Source organism: Onychostoma macrolepis, chromosome 15 (genome assembly GCF_012432095.1).
Source record: "Onychostoma macrolepis isolate SWU-2019 chromosome 15, ASM1243209v1, whole genome shotgun sequence".
Lineage (NCBI taxonomy): Eukaryota > Metazoa > Chordata > Actinopteri > Cypriniformes > Cyprinidae > Onychostoma > Onychostoma macrolepis.
Window position 1 is genome coordinate 20,532,969 of NC_081169.1, and position 16,878 is coordinate 20,549,846.

General features: G+C 39.0%; 1 protein-coding gene across 1 annotated transcript; it reads left to right on the top strand.

The window, feature by feature from the left end:
* Nucleotides 1-14,214: 14,214 nt before the first annotated feature.
* or71at1 (odorant receptor, family 71, subfamily AT, member 1) lies at nt 14,215-15,195 on the top strand. The gene has a single exon (XM_058745381.1). The coding sequence runs from the start codon at nt 14,215-14,217 to the stop codon at nt 15,193-15,195; it is 981 nt and encodes a 326-aa protein (XP_058601364.1).
* Nucleotides 15,196-16,878: the final 1,683 nt, after the last annotated feature.

The window sequence follows — 16,878 nt, forward strand, 5'->3', positions numbered from 1 at the left end:
ATTTCTGTAATTTCTACAGTTATTTACTGTATATCACCTAGTATAATACTGCAAATTCCCTTTACAGTAAATAACTTTAATACCCTTTGCATCATGGGTATTTTCTGTGATGTCAGACCCCACATACAGAGACTTACTGTATTTTTAAAAGAAATTGCTGTATACTACTGTATTTGCTGCATTCTATTGAGGTTGTTTTATTTTCCTAATTTCTTACATTTGGATTGACATGATTTGCACAACACCGTGTCTACAATGCTGCAACAGCTTGGGACTGACTACACTGGATGTGTTACATCGCTTGTAATGATTGTAAAATCCATTTGTCCTTTATGTCAGAAACAGCACGAGCGCTTGGAGTACATCTGTACGCCAGAAATATACCAGGGCATCACTTTACTGTCTGCATCCACTGTAGATAGTATATATATATATAATGGGTTCTATATTGTCTTGCGTCCGAGGAACACACGGAAGCAGCGCGGCAGCGCCGCGGGTTTAGCCCGGGATGAACCCGCAAGAGTGGAAGAGTTCCGGAGAACATCTGCACTGTGTGTCGATCAGTGTTAATTTCATCAACTAAGACGACGACAAAAAATATTCGTTAACAAACCTTTTTTCTGTGACTAAGACAAGACGTTGACGAGCTAAAACTAATATCTGATGATAAAAACTATGAGGAAATTTATGCCGTGTCTTCGTTAACAAGACGAGACTAGAATGTTATTTGAGGACAACCAGACATTCAAAATACATCCTATAGGCTAAGTTAACTGTCTTGTCTTTCAAAATGTGCATCCCTGTCATTGGATTACAATTGGATGAGGGGCGTTCGCATTTCTAGTCTCAGTAAAACAGGCGATCTGAAACAATGGCCTTAGCACCTGAAGGGTTAGGGATATGGTGACCAAACGTCCCGTTTTTCCCGGGAGTCACAATTCGTTGTCGATTAACTTAAAGTTAGTGGAAGTTAGTTTAGTTTATTGTCCTTTCGGAAATTCTTTTGTATCTGTGGCAACTCCTCAGTAGGGCTGGACCAGAATAGTCGATTATTTGAATATTCATTCGGTGGGTTGGCATTCGATTTTCAATTTTGAGATTCGAATATTATTATTATTATTATTTTTTTGAACAAATAAATTCATTCTGAACGTGTCACATGTCTATATTGCACCAAAATGCCGCATTGCACTCCCTTGGGTCCGCAGCAACACACCTGCCACGCGTGAAGCCGATTGGATGAACGGTTCTCGACATAATAAAAATGCAAACAGACAGACAGACAGACACACAGAGATTCCTACCTTTATTAGAGAGAAGAATATGTTCAGCCCCCTCCCTCCGAAGCTTCGAATATTCGGTGTTGATTACTACCGAAGCTTCGAAGCTCAAAAAATGGTATTCGGACCAGCCCTACTCCTCAGTGATTAACAACAATAATTAACAAATACAACAATCAACAGGTTACAACATATTACAATTAAATACAACCAGCATCAGACAACATCCCTCTCATAACAACAGAATCCCTGCCATAGATGTAAAAAATAGCAACTGTGATTTCACAAAAATTTGTTTAACACTAGAAGCGCCAGAATTCCAAAACTACTAGAACAGCCGTGAGCGGTCATTTTGACCACTATATTATAAACTCTATAATCTCTAAATAAATTGCCCAAATGAGAGATTAATGTATTAACTGTGTTAGGATATCTTTAAAAAAAACAAATAACACCAACATGTAGACTTTTTATTTAGTTAAAAATGATAATTATAAATTTAGAAATATTCGCATCATTTCATAGTAAAATGTAATTATTGCATATTCAGTATTTCTCTGTATTTATTTTACATAACTCAGAACAACAAAATAACATTTAAAATGATCTATTTGATTATGATTTTTTTTTTTACAACATTTATGATACATTATAACACAGAACATAAGCTGGAAACAAGCAGCTCTAAAGTTAAAAAGAGTCACGAATCGAAGTTTGGAACCATAAATCAATTACGCTACAAATTTTATATTAAATAAATATATCTATATCATGCTCAGCTATTTAAGATTCACAGTCAACACAAGTTACTTCTGTTCTTCTCGCACAATTTCCACACACGGGTTTGTGGCATTTGCAACAGGTGTCGTAGCGTTTTATTTTGTTTGCAGATTCTCCGCACCTGGCACTGTCTCCGTTTTGGTGTCAGTTGCGGGGTTGATTGTGCTTTTGGTACATTTTCTAAACGCTCCTATAAACTCTTTATAAATCTATTTTTAAAAGGCAATAATAATTTGTAGTCCAAGAATTTGTATTTATAATCAAATGAGCATATGCTAATAGTACTGGAGACGCTGACAGAGACAATAAACCGCGGAAAGAACAATAGAATCGCTGAGATTTAAAGCGGTCAATATGACCGTTATGGCTTTAATAGGTAGAAATGCTCAAATTTTTTTTTCCTTTTATGTAATTTATATAAAATCTATTGTAAGTAAAAATAGAAACACTTTTAGAAAAGTCACAAACCAGCAAGATTGTATTTTTTTATTCAACAAAGTTATTGTACATATACATTTCAAAACGGTCATTTTGACCGTCATGGCAGTTCTAGTGTTAACTGAGCTATACTGGAGGATATAAAAGATCTTTGTGCATGGGCAGTCCGTAATAATGGTACCCTGTACCTTCTACCAGATGGTAATAACTCATATTCACCACAAAGAGGATGTGATGCATCCCGAAGAATTGCATGGCTCTTCCTCGCAGCTCGAAATTCACATAGTTTTATCAGACTATGCTGTTGTTTACCTGCAATCTTGCTAGCCATATTAACAATTTTATTTAGTTTGTTCTCATTTACTACAGACACTGAGAAATACCAAGCAACAAAGCTAAAAGTCAGAATACTCTTCACAAATGAACGATAGAATAGAGTCAACATATATGTATCCACACCAAACTGTCGAAGCTTACGCATTAAATACAATCGTTGCAGCCCTTTCTTGTAAACAGCTGCTGTATTTACATCCCATGTCAGTTTTACATCAATGATTGTGCCTAGATATTTATATTCATTTACAACTTCAACGCCCTCACCATTAACAGTTATTTGTTGATGTGTGTCTCTTCTTGTTCGGAAGTCAAAAATCATTTCTTTAGTTTTCCTGAGGTTTAACTCTTAAGGAAACTAGATTGACACCAATCAACAAACTCATCCACACCTCTACGATACTCCACTTCATCTTCAGTGATCAAACCAACAATTGCTGTATCGTCTGCATATTTGACATTAAAAACACTTACTAATAGTACTTACCTGTGGGGCCCCTGTGTTGGTAACAATAGGGGAAGACAAAGTAGAATTTAACCTGACACACTGTAATCTATCGGTCAAAAAAGACTCAACCCATCTAATAAGTCTGCTATTCACACCCAACTTAAACAATCTTTCCATTAGAATATGTGGTCGTATAGTATTAAAAGCAGATGAGAAATCTATAAACATAACATCGGCATATCGCTTTGGTTGATCAAGGCAAGGCAATATATATTTATTTATATAGCACATTTCATACACAATGGTAATTCAAAGTGCTTTACATAAAAGGAAGTGAAATAGTCATTAAAAATAATAAGAAATTAAAAATAATAAAAACAAAGAATTTAAAACATTTAAGAATAGAAAGTGATTATACATAGTGCAATCAGTTCGGACGTAGCACAGTGCTCATTCAACAAATGCACAGCTAAACAGATGAGTTTTGAGTCTGGATTTAAAAGTGGCTAATGTTTTAGCACATCTGATCTCTTCTGGAAGCTGGTTCCAACTGCGGGCGGCATAATAGCTAAAAGCAGACTCCCCTTGTTTTGTGTGAACCCTTGGTATTTCTAACTGATTTGATCCTAATGATCTGAGTGGTCTGTTAGGTTTATATTCAGTGAGCATATCTCCAATGTATTTAGGTCCTAGGCCATTTAGAGATTTATAAACGAGTAAAAGTACTTTAAAATCAATCCTAAATGTAACTGGAAGCCAGTGTAAGGACCTGAGCACTGGTGTAATATGCTCAAATTTTCTGGTTCTAGTCAGAATCCTGGCAGCAGCGTTCTGGATGAGCTGCAGCTGTCTAATGGTCTTCTTTGGAAGGCCGGTGAGGAGACCATTACAATAATCCACCCTGCTGGTGATAAAGGCATGAACCAGTTTCTCCAAGTCTTGACTGGAAACAAAACATCTAATTCTTGCAATGTTTTTGAGATGATAGTATGCTGATTTAGTTACTGCTTTGACATGACTACTAAAACTAAGGTCTGTCTCCAGAAACACCCCAAGATTTTTGACTTGGTTTTAGTTGATTGACCCCTAGAGTCAAGGTATGCATTCACCTTGAGAACTTCATCTTTGTTTCCAAATGCAATGACTTCAGTTTTCTCCTTATTTAACTGAAGAAAGTTCTGGGACATCCAACAGTTTATTTCATCAATGCATTGGCAGAGGGAGTCAATGGGGCTGTAGTCATTTGGAGATAAGGCTAGGTAAATCTGGGTATCATCAGCATAGCTGTGATTGGCAATTTGGTTCTTTCTCATTATTTGACTTAGTGGGAGCATATACAGGCTAAACAAGAGCAGTGCAAGAATTGAGCCTTGTGGGACTCCGCATGTCATGGACGTCCACTTAGACTTATGCTCTCCTATACTCACATAATAACCTCTCCCTTCTAAGTATGACCTGAACCATTTGAGTACCATCCCAGAAAGCCCGATCCAGTTTTCCAGTCTCTCTAGAAGTATGTTATGATCAACAGTGTCAAACGCAGCACTAAGATCTAGTAATACCAGAACTGATATTTTGCCTGAATCAGAATTGAAGCGAATATCATTTATTATCTTAATAAGCGCTGTCTCTGTGCTATGATGTGTTCGGAAACCAGATTGAAAATTGTCCAGAAAATTGTCCAGATCAAGATGAAAATAGGGTCTTTGCAGCATATACAAGAGGCCATCTTCTGTACTTCTCCCCATCTCTACAGATGACTGTAAATGACACTAAGCTCCTCCCTACACTCCTTAAGTACCCTACCAGTTATTCTATGAGGACCCACTGCTTTCCTTGTATTAACCCTTTTAAAGGTCCTACAAACTTCTTCAGATTTTATAATGACCTCCTGTCCTACATTAATTTGCTGTCTAATCAAATTCCGTTCAGTTTTAAAATCTGATGTTTCAAATCTACCAAAAACGTATTTAATTCATTTGCGAAGGCCAAATCATCCCCATGATTACCCATAGATGATTTACTCTTCTCCTGTCCTATCATTGTGTACACACCCTGCCATGCCTGCCTTAAATTATTATTATCCCTCATCTTTCTCTCAATTTTTTGCTTGTAATTATGTTTACACCAACTAATGATTTGCCTAATTTCTTTTTGCATTACTTTAACCTGTGCTCTATCACCTGTCTGAAAAGCTTGCTTCTTCTTCTTCAATTTTGTTTTTGTGACATTAGCCACACAAAAATGTATGTAATTTGTCACCACATTATTGTCAGTCCTCTGTAGTGTGTGTCATGCGTTCCCGCCTCTTGTTTCCATATTTGGCCATGTTCCTGTCCTTGTTCTGTGTGATTATTAGTTTATTCAGTTCAGGTGTGTCTAATTATCTGTGATTGTCATGTGTATTTATTCCCTGCCTGTTTAGTTAGTTTTCGTCTGGTCTACTTGTTATTCCCAGTGTTCCTGTCTGCCTTGTCTTGCCCTGATGTCTACATTAAAGTCTGTTATTTGAGTTATCCTTGTTCCTCCCTGCTGTGTGCACCGTGACAATTATTGGATGACTCAGCTTAATGCTCATTGGTTCAGACAACTGTGATGCTGCGTTCTCTGCTAAAATTTAAATAATTTTTTTTTTTTAATCTGATTTCATGTGATTGTGTATTTAAATTATGCTTGAATATTCCCAAACACTACGACAGTGCGATCTCTGTGTGAGATATGTGATTGTTGTCATATTTCTATAAAAATCTAAAATACATGTTTGTATTAAAGTAGAATGGATGATAAATACGCCTTTCGTATGGGATTAAATAGGAAGCACTTTGAGTGTCCTGTTCATCATATATATATATTCATATAAAAGCAACAGAACTGAAATTATATCACATTTATTAGCAGAACAGCACATGAGTGAGAATAACACGATATCCGCCTTTGATCTCGTATAGTCTATCTGTTCCACTTCGAAAGGGCAGAACTGTCCATCTTGACTGCGTTTATTTCACTCCTCCCCTCATTGCAGCTGCCTACTCTCGCCTACATTTCAGGCGAGGCGCATCTCAAACAATTCTAATAGCTGTTATTGTGTTAGTGCACTACTGAGCCACGTAATGTGTTTTCTTTAACCGATTTCTGAGGGAAACAGCGTGAAACCTTGCGTGTTCGTTCATATTCTACATCTGCTTAACTGTCGATATAGTTCGCATAATCATCAATAAAGTGTATTCTGAGATCTGAGGTCTTATATCACTGTATTAGTTCACTGAGGCAAGTTATGCATCGTTGGGGAATCCTGGAGTGTGACGTATGAGGGGAACCCCAGTATTACAGCACAGCGTCACACAAGCCATGATACAGAGTTACAGAAACTAAGCAACTGAAAGCAATATATGTCTTCCCCAGATGTAATGTTAGTTCTGTACTTCAGCGTTGGGTAAAAGAGCATTATAATCTCCTTTGTGGTAGAGAAAGCTGCTTATATGTAGGCTATGGGAAACAGCGAAAATGTTGAATTAAACATACACACAATCAGCATTTCCACACGTTTATACTGGCCCCGATAATCAAAACTTCTAGCGCTAGCTCCATTTCTGCAAATCAGTTTTTGTAAATGAGTGACTTGATCCACATATGGCCTTCATCAACAGCTGCGTGCGCCACCTGCTGGTGAGCGGCTGACAGCAGCTGGAGATCATGCATCAGTGCTCTACTGCTATTCCTGCGGTTCCCGGATGTGCAACGCTGAATTTTCTGCCGAATTTTCTGCCGAATTTTAACCACTAAATTTGTGGCAGCGAATTTGGAAAGTGAAATAAAATGACTGAAATTTGCCTGTCGAATATTATACATCGTATTTTTAAACAGATTGAATATTTTGGAAGTGAATTCTGGAAGGTGAATATGAATTATTGAATTTTTAATTATGAAAATGTGTGTGAAATATTTTGAATTGAAATATTCACAGCTTAAATAAACAATTATGTTAAATTTCAGGACCTAAAAATGCAAGCCCTGGAAATACAAGGCATTAAAATGCAAGCACTGTTAATTGCAATGCATCTTTTTTTCGATTTGTGGAATTCAGCATGCTTTATGTTTCAAAAACTATTGTCATTATTAGAGGGGGGCCAGCAGCAACATTGCTCTGCAACTGCAGGTCAGACAAGAGGAGCCCAAAGCCAGGTCGCTAACCATAGTGCTGAGGGTTCCAACGTTGCTGAGGGAAGGCAGGTAGAGGACACAGGAGGATCCTTGGTCGACACGTATTCCTCTGAGGGTGGCACAGGAGAAAATACCCATAGGAAATCAACATCAACAAACCCCAGCAACCAGGAGCCAGGCCAGAGGTCAGAGAGGAAAGAACCTGGGCGGAGGCAGCTAGTTAAATGGCCGAAAGCAAATAAGGTGGCAGTGTGGCAGCAGCTCGACAAGGACCTCAGCATCATCCTAGAGCACTCACTGCATGGCCAGGTGGAAAACAAGCTGAATCATATTGGAGACATCCTGTACGAGGAGTGCAGAAGCAGGTTTGGAGTAGTGGCTGAGAAGCAGAAGGGCTTAAAGCAAAAGGGGAGGAGGGAGAGAGAGATCGAGCAACTGGTGAAGAGGCGACGCCAGCTCCGAAAGCAGTGGAGGAAGGCAAGTGAAGAGGAGAAGGAGGGCCTGAAGCCACTGTGGGAGGAGGTGAAGAAGAACCTAGCCAGCCTTCGGAGGGCAGAGCGCATCTGCAGACGCAGAAGGTGGAAGGAGAAGGAGAGGAGCAACTTCTTCAAAAACCCCTTCAAGCATGCGAGACAACTACTGGAGGATAAGAGAAACGGGAAGCTGGAGATCACACAATCACAGCTGGAGAGCTTTATCAGGGAGCAGTACAGTGACCCAGCAAAGTCAACTCCGCTGGGATCACCAGGGTATGTTCCTCGCCCCCAGCCCCCCCATCCTTTCTGTTCAACGCTGATCTCCCCAAACTCAGTGAGGTAGTAGAAGTTGTACGGAAAGCGAGAGCAGCCTCAGCTCCAGGCCCTAATGGGATATCTTATAAGCTGTATAATTACTGCCCTGGGGTCCAGAAATATCTGTGGAACCTCCTGAGAGTGGCCTGGAAGAACCAAGTCATCCCTTCAGAGTGGCGACGAGCTGTTACAGTGTTTATCCCGAAGGAAACAAATTCCACCACCATTAGCCATTCAGGAGCATTGCACTCCTGAATGTTGAAGGCAAGATTTTCTTCTCTATCCTGGCCAAGAGGTTAACCACCTACCTCATAAGCAATGGGTACATCGACACTAGCTGCCAGAAGGCAGGCGTGCCAGGCTTCCCAGGGAGCGTGGAACACTCTGCAGTCATATGGGAGCAGATCCAGAGAGCAAAAAGAGAGAGAGGTGACCTGCATGTGGTGTGGCTGGATTTTGCCAACGCATACGGGTCCGTCCCCCACCAACTCATCGAGTATGCCTTGGATTTCTTTTACATCCCTGTCTGCATTCGTGCCCTGGTAGCCAAGTATTTTGAGGACATCAAGATGTGCTGCACCCATGAGGACTTCACGACAGGCTGGCAACAGCTGGAAGTAGGCATTGCCATGGGATGCTCGATCTCTCCCATCCTGTTTGTTGCAGCCTTCGAGGTTATCCTGATGGGGGCAAGGGCGATGGTCGGAGGTATGAAGCTACCATCAGGCCAAAGGCTACCACCAGTGAGAGGTTATATGGATGACATTACCACCATCCTCCAGACAGCAGCATGTACAACAAGACTGCTGAAGAGGATTGACGAGCTTGTGGGGTGGGCGAGGATGAAGATCAAACCCGCCAAATCACGCAGCTTGTCCCTCAGCCTGGCCAGGATCAATCAGAGCCAGCTCCCCGGCAAGTATAAAGTGTGGAGTTACCAGTTCATACCGTACCCAAGGGTGATGTGGCCTCTGAAGATGAGCGAAGTTCCCTCCTCGGTGGCAGACAAGATGGATGGGCTGGCAAACTCATTCATCAGGAAGTGGCTGGGATTGCCGAGATGCCTATCAGATGTAGGCCTCTTCGGCAGGAACATGCTACAGCTGCCACTGCGATCCATTGGCCTGGGATACAAGCAGGAGAAGGCTCGGATGGTGCTGGAGCTGAGGGAATCCATTGACCAACTGGTGAGAGCAGCTGGCCTCAATATACAAACAGGGAGGAAGTGGAAAGCCCAGGAAGAGGTCGACATGGCAATTAGCAGGCTGAAGCATCGTGAAATAGTCGGCAGAGTCCAGGAGGATCGAGCAGGTCTTGGGAGGAGCGAGACCCCCCTCTTTTGGTCAAAGGCCTCCAAGGAAGAGCGGAGAGCCATGGTGGTGGCAGAAGTGACAAGGACCGAGCAGGAGCGCCTTAACATCAAGGCGGTGTCTCAGAGCCGGCAGGGAGGTTGAATGTCATGGGAAAGTGTCACAAACAGGCACTTGTCATGGTCTGATCTGTGGAAGATCCTCCAAGCCAGGCTCAGCTTCCTGATCAGATCTACCTATGACACCTTACCTTGTCCCAGAAACCTCCATCAGTGGTTTGGCATTGAAGAACACTGCCCCCTTTGCAGTACCAGCAATGCAAGCCTCCAGCATATCCTGTCGGGCTGCAAGACAGCATTGTCCCAAGGCCGCTATAGGTGGCGACACGATTTGGTGTTGAGGAAGCTAGCAGAGGTGGCAGAGTCATGTAGACAGGAGGCTAATAGTAGACCTTCCGTGCCAACAAGACGTTCCATCCTGTTTGCAAGGGCCAGAGAAAACATCAACCACCCTCATCGGAGAACAACAGCTAGAGTACTCTCATCTGGCAGTGAGTGAAGTATGAGGGTTGACCTGGGGAGGCAGCTTCAATTCCCCAGGGAGATCGTAGAAACTTCTCTCCGGCCAGACCTGATTATGTGGTCAGAGTTATGCAAGACCATCTTGTTGGTGGAGCTCACTGTCCCATGGGAGGAGGGCATAGAGGCTGCCAACGAGTGGAAGCGTGCCAAGTATGCAGACCTGGCAGAAGACTGCAGGGAGGCTGGCTGGAAAGCCATCACGTGTCCTGTTGAAGTGGGATGCAGGGGCTTCGTCGGGTCCTCAACGGTTCGCCTGCTCCACGACATGGGATGTACAGGAGCAGGGTGTCGAAAAGCCATTAAAGAACTGGCAGAGGAGGCAGAGAAGGGCAGCTTTTGGCTGTGGCTAAGGAGGAAGCATAGGGGGTGGGGGCTAAATAACACCTAGGGCATCAGCAGGGGGTGGCAGGGAGTGATCACCAGGAGATGTACTGGGGTTAAAGGAGCGAAACATCCGTGACTGGTGGTCCCCAGCTGATGATCCGTTTATGCCCAGAGAGGTGTTCAGCGGAGCACACCTGCATAAAAGGCACCGGTGGAGGTGCGTCAGGCAGCAATGCCCAGCAGGTTGACCATCAGCCTGTATTTCTATAAGTTCTGCTTCCATAGATGTGCCCCCTCCCTCAAATATTACGGAAGTTAAAAACGCCTAATATAGGGGTCAAAATAGAACTTTAATAAAATATATAAATAAATAAAAAATACTAAATATAAATACTATCAAATATAGTAAATAAATAAATAAATTGTAATTAAACTGTATTTTTTTTTTTTACAAATTACAATTGTAGCTCTAGACAGTTACCTATGGCCATTATTATATTAATACAGTTGTCTGATTGATTTTATGGTCTCAAGCATTTTATGGTCTCAAACCATTTTTATTGGTTTTAATGGTTAAACGTTGATGGTTTGTAATGTTTGTAATGGTATTTTTGATTAATTTGTGATGGTATTAGAATTTTCTGTGATAGTTCTATTGTTTTTTTTAGCAGGGTTGCCTCATTGTTTTTATGTAATGCATTTTAAGTAATTTTAAAGGCTTTTGCTGGATTAGTTTGTTTTTATAACCACAAAAAAAATATTATCTTAATACTTCTTTGTATATTATTATTTGAAGTAACAAAACCATGGTTAATTTGCAGTGACCATGCCTACAAGAACCATGTTTTTTGGTTTTATTCGTGTTAAAACCATGGCTAACTTTCATAAGGGAACATGGAAACTCGGAAAGAATATTAGATGCGTTGGTGAAATCATTACCGACATTAAAACACGTCATTAACCTCAACACCCAAAAAAGTTTCCCTGGATTATGAATGTAGCCTACCTGAAAGTGACACACGGGCTTAGTTTTCATCTTTTTTCTTTTTCTTTCCTCAGTGCCGGATTGCTGTCTTTTCACGGGCATAGTTGCTAATCAATTATGATCATTTTCTTTCAGCCGCAAACATGAGGTGCGAGCGGGCGCGGATGCAGGAATGGCGCGTCACGTTTTTTTTTTTTTTTTGAGCAACTGGGATGGTGCCCCCCCAGGGAGTTGGTGCCCTACGCAAACTGCGTTCTCTGCGTATAGGGAGCGGCGGTACTGTGTATACATGTTAAGTAAACCTACTGTATCTGAAAAATACAGTTTAATTTGTATCTCTACCAAAAAATGAAATTTTATTCCAGTTTTTCCAAATTCAATCCTTGATTCAAATTTCTCATAAGCTTAATTGCTGGTAACTGCAGTTTGACTAAAAGTTGACAAAAATGCCATGACTTTTCGTTGACTAAAACCAGACTAAAACTATGAAAGACTCAAATGACTAAAATGTGACTAAGACTACTAACCATTTTCGTCTCAAGATAAAGACTAAGACTAAATCAAAAATGCCTGGCAAAATTAACACTGGTGTTGATGCACCTTATGAGAGAACAAGACCAGCAAGCAAGGTAAAAATATATGTACATTTGTCTGTTTGTGTCAGATTTTTGCACACCAGTTTAACCTAACGTTAGTAACATTTACTCATCAACATGGCGGTTAACTTTACTATGGTAAACTGCACTGTCATTTCAAACGACTTTTGTCATCTTACTGAATTAAGTTACCGAATTAAAATGATTTTTAACGAGCAACGCTTATCTTATATTAACATTAGGTTAACTAATGTGACATTTTGCTCAGGTGTTAGTAGTTACATTGTAAAAAATGAAAAGTTGACTTAACTTAAAATTTCAAGGCAACTTGCAGCACAGCTTTTTTGAGTTTACTCAACTTTGGACCAAGTTGTTCACTCAACCCAAGTCACTGAGTAAAGTCACATGTCTCTTTTTTGTTCAGCTAACACAGTTTTGTTAGTTAAAAAGACTTGTAAGGCTTTTCCAATGTGTCTCAAATTATATTCTGATGATAGTAAACAATATTGTTTTTGTTTGTAAGCCAATTTACAAGATTAAGATATCCAGAAAACAAACAAAAGAGGTTGAACATACTCTAGGCCTCAGAACTAGACACTAACCTCAAGAACGGTGGCAATCAATAAATGTTAAAAAGATGAGGCCTTTACATCACAGTACAACAAATAACTAACAATAATGATTAAACAACAACAAAAAAGTTTAAATGAAATCAGCAAACAGCAAAACAATAATCCTATAACAGTAACTACATAATTTATTCATGCTGCGCATGCATGCTGGGAACTCACAAAGCCTTAACATTTCAGCAATATGAAATTCTTTGTTCAGACAACTGTGTTTCACTAGTTGGGACAACATTTGGGGTAATTTTGTTGGTCTGACAAGGGTTTTTATGTAGTTTCAAGAAAATAGCATTTTTTAGTATAAGAGACTCAAAAGGTTTTGTAAACTAGAAAATGTGCAGTTGCATTTTTACAGTGTAATGTTGGCCAGTAGCCTATTGAGAAAATAAAATTGCATGTTAGCTAAGTTAAACAAGTTTTATGGCTAGCTGCCTTTGTAGTTTTAGAATTAGTTTGTTATAGCTTTTAATGGAATTTAAGATTTACTGCATTTTTTGTATTTGTAATTAAGCATTAAGAAAGACATGAGAAGGCCAGCCAACCTGAGACTGATAATTCATGGTAAGAGAACAACTATAGTTTTGAGAGGTTTGTGTATTCTGTATGGGGTTTGCCTTTTAAAAATGTGCCTTGTCTACTTCTACATTTCTGTCACTAACAAAGCGGATGGTGATCAAAGATGGTGGCCACGATTTGGAGCAGCACCTGGGTTTTGCAGATGGCTATGTATTCTTTGGCTGCATGTCTTTTTTTGCCATTATGTTTCTGTTGCCTAAAGATTCTTTGTGAGGATACATCCAGAGGATGCAACATAATGCACTGCAAAACATCCTAAGACAGGAGAAATGGTGAAGATGCACTGTTCCAGTGTTGGAAGACTGTATTTTTAAGTGTTACACATGCAATATTTTAAATAAAGAATTTGACATTTTGTAATTATTGTGTCTGTTTTAATTGAATGCCAGTAGTACCTATGTAGAGTAAAAATTAAATTCTATATAAAAAAATCTAATCTAATGAAATCTATATTAAAATGATTGAATTACAGTATTATTCTGATGAACTGGATTTTTTTTTTACAGTAATTTACTGTAAAACAGAACAGTTTGCTACTGTAAAAACCCTTTGAAATGTCTAACAGTGCATATCAAGAAATGTGTTCTAGTATTTCATGACTGTTTAAAGGATTTTTTTAAAGAACATTTTCAAATAAGCTCCACTATTCTAACATTCAGCTGAAATAGTGTTAAAATGCAGTGAACATCTCATGTCTATTTTAGACATTACATCATCTGAGGCCACAAACTGAACTATGACTTCAAGTCCCACGGCTGTTTTTTTCTGCATAAAAGGTGACGATGTACCATAGCCTACGGTGGTGCATAGCTAGTGTATTCAGGTCATACAACTTGCAACAGTAAGTGAACTAAGGTAAGACTTATTGTGACTTAAACTGCATGGTTAAGCATGCAGTCAGATTTACAAATCTTGTTACATGACCACTATGTAAAATTCTCTATGGTGAAAATGTATTCATTTTTGTTTTCCATCAAGGTTTTTAATGGCTGGAAACCTTTCAAATTCCACTTTCACATTTAATCTTAAAATTGCAAAATTTGATATCCATCCCAAAGCAATATATCCTGCGTTCTTGGCTGGAGCTCTGATCTACGTGTTCTCTGTGGTCAGTAATGGAATCATTCTTGGACTGATAATAACTCAGAGAAGCCTTCACAAGCCGATGTTCTACATCCTGTTCAGCCTTCCTCTAACTGATTTAATCGGAATCACAGTCGGTCTGCCCAGACTGCTTGTGGACATTTTAACAGAAACAAATGATGTGTATTACCCTACGTGTGTTCTTCAGGCTTTTTTGCTACATTTGTATGCAGGTTCAATACCTTTTCTACTGGCAGCCATGTCGGTAGACCGGTACATTGCAATATGCAACCCACTCAGATATAATTCTATCATGACTCCTTGCAAAATATGTGGAATTATAGTGCTGGCATGGGGCCTTGACTTTGTCTTAATACTAGTGCTGTTTTCGCTTCAGTCTAGAATGGTCAAATGCAAGTCTTTTATTATCAACGTGTACTGTGACAACCCATCTTTGCTTTTGCTTTCATGTGGAGGGGATTTGACTGTAAACAACATTTATGGTTTATTTATAACAGCCTTTATGCAGATGAGCAGTATCTCTATCCAGCTGTTCTCTTATACACAGATTCTCATTACATGTATAAAACAAACACATGCTGATTCAAAAGTTAAGGCCCTAAATACATGTATAGCCCAGATTGCTACATTTTTCCTCTTTGAAATAGTGACAACCATTGCTATAATGTCATATCGGATCCCCAGCATCTCTTCCAATGCACAGAAAATTTGTGGTTTAATGATTTACACAGTCCTTCCGACTGTCAATCCAGTCATTTTTGGAATGAAAACTAAAGATATTAGAATAGCTTTCTTTTTGGTTTTGAAAAAGCACAAAGTTAACCCAGGTAAAAATACATCTGCTATTAAAAACAGAAAATAATAATTATGGCATGTAATAAATGAAAAAAGTTTCTTGATGTATTCTGGATGAACTAAACAACTATATGTGACTGTGGATCACTAAAACCAGTCATAAGGGTAAATTTTTCGGAATTGAGATTTATACACTATTTGTATAAAGGTGAATAGATAAGCTTTCCATTGATGTGTGGTTTGTTAGGATAGGACAATATTTGGCCCAAGATACAACTATTTGAAAATCTGGAATCTGAGGGTGCAAAAAAAATCTAAATATTGAGAAAATCGCCTTTAAAGTTGTCCAAATGAAGTTCTTAGCAATGCATATTACTAGTCAAAAATTAAGTTTTGATATATTTACAGTAGGAAATTTACAAAATACCTTCATGAAACATGACCTTTACTTAATATCCAAATGATATTTGGTATAAAAGAAAAATTGATAATTTTGACCCATACAATGTATTTTTGGTTATTTTGAAACAAATATACCCCAGCGACTTAAGACTGGTTTTGTGGTCCAGGGTCACATATCATAAGAGAATTAAAAAATATGATTTTATTACATAATCTCAGGGGCGTGGACTAAAGTCAAATGACTCGAGACTTGACTCGGACTCGAGTCCAAAATTTGATGACTTGCAACTCGACATAATTAAAGAAGACTTGAGACTCGACTTTGACAGCAATGACTCGAGACTTGACTTGGACTTGAGAAATGAGAGGTGCTGCCGCAATCACTGGTGCTCGCCTTATCATCACCGTGACCGCTGCTGTGAAATGCTAAACATATTCCTCACTTCTTTTGTTTGTCCGACACTGAGGTGCACCATGAGTGACGGATCCGCATCCCGCCACAACCCTCGCACTCTGCCAACTTGATGTGCTTTAATTTGAATTTTTATTTGCAATAAACATCTTTCTCTGAGACCTTTTTTTTTTTTGTCAGATCTCCACTGTTTTTGTTCAGTCAGTTACATATTTTAATTGCATGTGCATTTTATTTTATTTAAACCTCCATTAAATTTAAAATTAATCCATAATCGAGATTTAAATCTGAGTTTAAAATTATGGTGCAACAGGATTAAAGTTAATCTTAAATATTACTTAAATCCAGGATCAAAATGATGGGTTAAAATGTAAACCTGCTTATTTTTAAAGATTTAAAGTTTGGTGCAACAGAATTATTAGATAAACCTTGATTTAATCTAGATTTTAAATGAATCATTGCAAACAATTTAGCTATAATTTGAAGGAAAATTAGCCTATAGGCAATAGGCCTAATGATCATTTAAAATATAATTTGAAGAAGTGTTTCTTTCACAAAATGAGCATTGTATATATAACTATAAAATATACTCAATTTTTCTCCCTCTTCACCAGGCACTCTTTTCACATTTATTTCTTTCGGGATAAATAATTGAATTCACGTCTTGTAAATCTGTGTGTATATAGCACACATAGCCCCTAAATTTAGCAATCAACTATACATATTATAAATGTAACATTTAACGTACAACATTTTGTCTTTGTTACTCTTAGTTATAAAGGATGGTAGCTGTCACGCTTGTGTTGTTGGAGCAGGGAGCGAGGAGACGAGGAAAATACAAATAACTGGATCTTTAATGATAAACTCAGGAAACACACTATTAACAACCACATTGACATCAACAAGACCGAACACTGAGGAGAGGGAACACAGGAC